This window comes from Molothrus aeneus, chromosome 1, assembly GCF_037042795.1.
Source record: "Molothrus aeneus isolate 106 chromosome 1, BPBGC_Maene_1.0, whole genome shotgun sequence".
NCBI lineage: Eukaryota > Metazoa > Chordata > Aves > Passeriformes > Icteridae > Molothrus > Molothrus aeneus.
Window position 1 is genome coordinate 129,834,220 of NC_089646.1, and position 6,907 is coordinate 129,841,126.

A 6,907-nucleotide genomic window follows, 5' to 3' on the forward strand; every position below is an offset into this window, starting at 1 on the left:
TCTAGACTTGTAACTTCATGATTAATCCTCTTATTTTACTTAAGGAGAAAATGTCTTTTGTCTAAACTCATCTATTACCAGAGCTTCTGCTCATTTTTGAGTACTGAACTATATAGTAACAGTGCTAATAAAAATCTTGGCTCTACTGGAATGCTGGGGAGTTTTGTTGCCAATTTCAGCACCAATGAGCCTCTAATTGCTGTGTAGCTTATTTGAAGTGCTTTTCCATAGTTGAGGAATGTCAGGTCAGTTAGCTAACTGGATATATGTTTTATTTGCCTCACGATACAATGTGCATTTTAATCACTTAATTCTAACCATCTATTTTTGTGTTTATGTATAAGGACTGTTTCTACTGAGACTAATGACAACACTTTTATTATGACTATTATCTGATAGACTTGCAAAATGCTTTCTCTCTAATCTGAGAGGGTTTTGGTGACTGCTTTTATTGTTTGTTTCAGAAACAACAGTGGTATCTTTATTTACAAAGTCAAAGTGTCAAGCAGAAGATGTCAGACAGTCATCTAGTGAGGTTCAGTACTCTTAAAAGAAATAGATTAACACCTCCCAGGAGCAGCTTTAAATACTCAAATTTTAGAGACACGTGTTGCACTTCAGCATTTCTGGACAGCAGATGCAATGAGTCAGGAGAAGATCCTGAGGCAGACCGCGAAGAAGCACCCAGTGTAACAAGTGTATTATTGCTACAGGAGCATTCTGAGCACGTCCATCCAAGTGCCTTCTTTCCCAGGTCACCATTGATTGAAAAAGAATTTAATTCTATCTCATTATCAGAAGAAATAGAAACAAATAGAAGTGCAGATTTTTTTGAAACTCCTAAATCAGGTAGAAAAGGCTCCTCACTACGCAGAAGGCTGCTTTTACCCAATACTGTCAAAGCTGGCACAACTGTAGGATGCTGTGAAAGACAACTTAGTTCTTCAGGAAGCATCAGGAAAAAAATATTCTCTTGTGTTTTGAGCTCTGAAGAAAAGCTTTCACAAACTGCTGCATATTCTCCAAAAGATAAAGATTACAAAACTCTGACAACTAGCACTTCAGAACCTGAGAATTCTAATCCTAATTCTCCAAAAAGGAGGCTTTCCTTTTCACAACAAAGGACTTCTACACTAGAGGAGTCCCAGTGTAAGGATCCTTTATTGTTAGAAACAGAAGGTTTGTCTCCAATTCAGTGGAAGGATGTCACTGCTAGTAACACTAATGAATTCAATGAAAATGTTCTTATGAGTGTTAGAGATGGGGTGCTTAGGACTCCTACTTACAGTAGGAGTAGCCTACCTGAGGCCAGTGAGGGAAAATACCTGACTTCTATCACCAGTCCAGTAGAGAACTTGAACTTTGGACTGTGTGATATAAACTCTCCTCCTGTTAAGGTAGCAAATTACCCAGATCTTTCAACGCCTGAAGATAGTGGATATAATTCACTTCCTTTGGACAAATCAGGAGATTCATTGTCTGATTATGAGGGATCTTTCCAAGAGCTCTTCCAAAAGCACAGAGAAGATTCCAGAACTTTAGACAGTAAAAGAAAGACAAGAAAACTTGAGCGAGTCAGAAGGTTATCCACTCTTCGGGAACTAGGCTCCCAGTCAGAGACAGAAGATAATCATGGCAGTCCTACTTCAATGCATGTGTTAACAAAAGAAAGAGACTATGTCAGTGAAGATCATGAGTTAGTTCTAAAAGAACAGCCTAGTGGAGACCTGGTTGTTAGTCATGGGGATTTCTCAAGAACTCCAGCTCTGAAAATAGTTCATGAAATTTGCTTGCAAAGACAAAGATTGCACCAAAAGCAAATCTCAGAGAATATTGATGGAACAGAAATATTTGCATTAGATCATGTTCTTCCTGGACTTATTGGCAAGAAAATGGGCCTTGAAAAATTAGATATTTTAACAGAATTGAAAGATAGAAATTTAAAACATGTTCTTGCTATTGTTTTAGATGCTTTGACAGTGGAAAGTCTATGTAGGTAAGTACTGTTGCTTCACACACACAAAAAAAAAGGAAAAAGGGGCGCTTCTGCAAATGAATGAGAATAACTTCTGGAATACTGGGTGTTGTTGTCAACAAAATTTGGTTTTTTCCGAAAAAGAGACATTTTCTCACTGTTAATTAATAGGTCTTTCTGTGTAGATCTAAAAAATAAATAGGGGCATTAAAAAGCTGAAGAACCATGAAAAATTAATAAACTCAAAACTAAATCACAATACTTGTAAATTTTAAAATATATAAAAATTCCTTTAAACCTAGAAAGTAATTTAGCCTCATTACAAGTTCCCAATAGTGCATAGCACTCAAAACACATTTTCTAGAATTTTTCTTGTGTATTTTATTTCCTCAGTTATTTCTAAGCACAAAGATGCTCAAAGAAATTTGATTCGTGAGTAATCTTCTTGATTAATTTCTAATCAATAGCAACTGTTACATTTCACACAATGTTCTTGATCCCTTTGTTGTAACAAAGGGAATTGGTGAATAGATGGAAGTCTAAGGGCACAGATGTTTTCAGAACTCTAAACACAAGTGTGACTAGAAACAATTTTGGTAAGTGGCTCATATGGAGGAAGAAATTAATTTATTTTCTAAGTCATGGATGCTGTACTATTAATGTTGCTGTTGTTCTTTAGACTCTTGTGTTATACAGTGATAACACAAGATGTAAAGTATGAGATCTGTGTTTCATAACAAAATAAAGAACTAGTGTATAGCAGCAGTCTGTAAAATGACCAAGAGTTTATGAAACCATGCAAAAATCTTTACTAGGTAGTCTTGCTATTATGACTTCTGCACTACCTGAAAAAAATTGAAAGTGGATTGATTTTTTATTTGTTCCAGCATTTGGAAAGTAAGCAAAAGCTGGCGTGAAATCATTGTACAAGACAGAAATGCAGATAAGAGGAGAAAGCTGTACACAAAACAGCTGAAAGAAGCAGCTCGGGTAAGAGAGTTCTCAAACGTGATTTTTTTTCTAAGTATGAAAGAAGATAGAAGGAAAGATGAAACATCTTGTATAGCTGCAGAAAAGTAACTGACAGAGACAGTTCCAAAATGAGCAGGTGATGGATTCTAACAGGAGAATGTAATGGCTCTTACTGCTTTTCAGCTGTCTGCAGTTTGAGTACTGGTCTTTCAACCATGTAAGACTCTTATTTACTCCTCCTGCCCTTTCTTGAGAATCCTGTAGGATCTCTTCCTTGACTAATTCTAGCTTTAGATTTTAAACTCTACTTGTGCCATTGTGCCATGCTGTTCCCCATTGTCCATTTCACTCTAGTCTGCATTGCTGTAGGACCTGCTCTACACTACCTCCTGATAATTTTCAGGACTGATTGTGTCACAATGTCATGGTGTATTTGTGAACATCAGAAGGACATGTAGAAGGTTTTTAAGGGGCATCTAGAGAAATAAGCATATTAATAGCAGTATATTTTTTCAGATCTTCCACATGATACATGCACATTTGCTTTTGAGATGCCCTTATTCACAAACATGAGCACCAGTAGAGTGCGCTAAAAGGGTTTTTACCCTCCTCATGTGACTTAGTTTTTGTTGATCTCTCTCAATCCCTTGCTAAATATAAACATTTAATGGTAAATACTTGTGAGATATATATATATACACACATAATTTTATCTTCTTATGTGTTGTTGCAGAGGGAAAAAAACCCAAACAAGTAAAATCTAGCTGCAAATCCTAAATGAAATAAAATCCTAATTTTTTCCCTTTTTTTTTTTCTAAATAATTATAAACTAACAGGAATATTTATTGAAGGCTGAAGATGCTGCTACAAGACTTAATATTCTCAATAGATCTGCTCTAAGGCCTGTTCAAGCTCAAGCCAGAACTCCTGTTTTACAGACACCACCTTCACACACTGAACTTACACCTAGGAGATGCAGTTCTGTTCCCCACTCAGCTAGTAGGCAGGAAGAATACATGAAAGTAGGTATCTAAGAAATGCTTTATTTTCAGTTTTTAGAACATTTTCATTTACTAGAATAAATAGCTGTTTTCTATCTCCTCTTGCTACAGGTTGCTAAAACTCTGTTCACTGATGAAGCTCTAAAACCCTGTCCAAGATGTCAATATCCTGCTAAATATCAATTGGTAAAGAAACGGGGACTATGTAGCAGAGAAGCATGTGCGTTTGAGTTCTGTATTTTATGTCTGCAGGCATTCCATGGGTCAAAAGAATGTAATAGTTTATCTGCAAAAAGGAAGAATAAAAAAGATGCTCCACCAGGAAGTGCCCAAAGCAAAAGAAATTTAAAAAGGCTCTAAATTTGTAAAGCATGTAACTAACATTTAATTCTTTTACCCCTTCCCCTAAATCCCTGATCTTGTTCCTATGCTTCCTAAAGGTATGCATTTTGAAAGCATCATCCCATTTGTTCTTGTTGACTTACCAAGATAACCTCTCTTGTATATATCTTAATTAACATGGTAGAATTTGGTTTTTTAAAAAATGAACATTTAAAAATATTTTATGTTTTGTTTTACCTGTTGTGTAGTAGGTAGAAACTAACATCTTAATTTTTAAATAAAGTGTCTTAAATGTAGTCTTTAATATTTAGCTTACATGACCTCATTGATGTTTAAAAATGTTATTCTTGTCTTAAAGACAAATTAAAGAAAATTATTTCTAAAAAAGTCTTTGAAATCAGATTTATTTATTCACTTTAAATTATATTAAATATTTTTAAAATGTCTCAAAGTGGGACACTGTACATTTGCAAAAATGCTTCTATTAATATGGATGGTAAAATGTCAAAGCTTACATATTAGTTGTCTGAATTTTTTATTGCAATAATTAATCTATTGTTCTCTTGGCTTCTGTAAAGGAATTCAGTAGAATAGTAATTTATAAACTAAACTGATGCTGTGTGAATATTCTGTTGTACTGAGTTTTACAAAGTTTTTGTCTTGAAAACTTTGGGTAGTACTGTATGTACTCACGTATCTGAAAATGCTGTGGCATCACCTTTGCTGTTGTGAATTTAGCTTTATGCTTAATCTGACTTGACTTCAGCTCCCAGATACTAGGTCACCTTCACAGTTCTACTTGAGCAAAAGGATCATCTACAGCTGAAAATCACTCTTATCTCCAGATATTTATTTATCTCCTAATAAAGGAAATTGAGGTATCTTGCTCTTGACCTAAATATGATCCCTTTTAGAAAACTAACTCAATCTGCCTCTTGGACCTCCAACAATTTTTGTGTGGTTTTGGTTTGTATCCAAGCAATTACAAACAGCTTGAAATACAGGTGACAGAAATGGACACAGTACTTCTATGAAGATATAAAATCAATTTCTACAATAATATTGTCCCACTTGTCCTTTCAAAAAGTTTGTCACAAGCATCTTGCAGAACTCTTGTCAGCTGGTGTTTATTCCTCACTCTCCCTCTGATGTTGTCTTTTGTGTTATATTTTTTTGAAGACTATGTGTATTTGTAGGTAACCCTTAACACTGAGCTATTTTTAAAAGTCAGATAGAAAAAAACAATCCAAAAGAAGACTTTGCAAGTAAACCATAAGCTTCATATTTGCCTCTTTTAATATTTAGTCACACATCTCTTTATTTTTAGTGTCTAAAATGACAAACCCCTAAGATTTTTTTCTTATTTTTTCTTTATTTATTTTTACACAATCTGTGGATGTTTAAGCCAAATGGACCAGGATAACAACTTCAGGATGTTCTAGAAATATCTCTTCTTAGTTCTCACCTCTAACTGTTGTGATCTCTAATTTGTTTAGTACTTTTATCATTCTTGATTTTTAGCCTAGTAGTTTCTCATTGCATTTGGAAGGAGGGGAGACAACATGGTTAATGAAATGATAAGGAAATTTTAACACTAACTCTATTAACCAAATGTTATTGTTAAGGAAAAAGTCAACCCGATATATTTGCCAGAAGTTCACGTTTAATTAATATAAGTATCAGCACTTTAATTCCATACTTATATTTGTGTTTGCTGAGCCTTTGCCTTGTTCTTAGGTTAGACTGGTAGCAACTTGGAGACTGCTCAGTCTGTTCTAAGGGAACAATTGAGGCAAAGGATTTGGGGGCAGGGTAGGGAATATAGAAGTATGTGCACATAGGTTTGGTTTAGGAAAAAGGGCATTCATTACGGAGGAGGAGACTGCAAGTGGGATAATGGTTAAATTACTTAATTTTTAAAATATTTATATTTCTCTAATTGTTTAGAGCTTTAGGTGTTCAAGGTCTACTTAAAAGTTAATTTGGTTCGAAGAACCATTGAATTTATTCTTTATTTCTTAGGTGTATAGTAAGTAACTATACTTTTTCTAGAAATGCTTAATACTTTCTATTAAAAGTTAAAATGAACAGCTTTCTAGATGGGAAGTTCTATTACACAAGAATCTGAATATATGTCATTTATCTTTATAAAAATTCGGATTAGTTTTGTTTCTTGCTGTTGAATTACCAAATAAAGTAGGGGATGGTAGTAAACACAATGCAGAATAAGTACTGCATGTCATAACGCTTCTGACTGCTATTGTCATCACTGCATGTTACCTTTGCTAAATACCAATATCTCTAAAATGTCTCAATTAAAAAAAAAGCTTTAAATGAGTTCTTGAAAATTATTGGAAAGTTATGATAGGCAGTGAGAGTATCTAGCTCACCTTCTGCTGTGGAGTGCTGCAGCACAATTCAGGAATGCATGGGGTTCAATAGTTCTGAAAGTATTCCTGAAATAGGTACCCTTAAGTGGAAAACCATACAGGAACTCAGTTCTCAGTTTAAGAATCAGTTATTAAATATATTTTCCATTTGAAAAAATTTGGTAATGAGTTTGTGAGTTTTTCCAAAGCTTATAGAGGATAGAGAGTAAATCTGTTCTGGTACAGGC

At 34.5% G+C, this 6,907-nt stretch overlaps 1 protein-coding gene across 1 annotated transcript; it reads left to right on the forward strand.

The window, feature by feature from the left end:
- The first annotated feature begins 512 nt into the window (after nucleotides 1–512).
- FBXO43 (F-box protein 43) lies at nucleotides 513–4,308 on the forward strand. The gene is made up of 4 exons (XM_066547701.1): nucleotides 513–1,996; nucleotides 2,863–2,965; nucleotides 3,784–3,969; nucleotides 4,060–4,308. The coding sequence occupies exons 1-4, from the start codon at nucleotides 513–515 to the stop codon at nucleotides 4,306–4,308; spliced, it is 2,022 nt and encodes a 673-aa protein (XP_066403798.1).
- The last annotated feature ends 2,599 nt before the right edge of the window (nucleotides 4,309–6,907 follow it).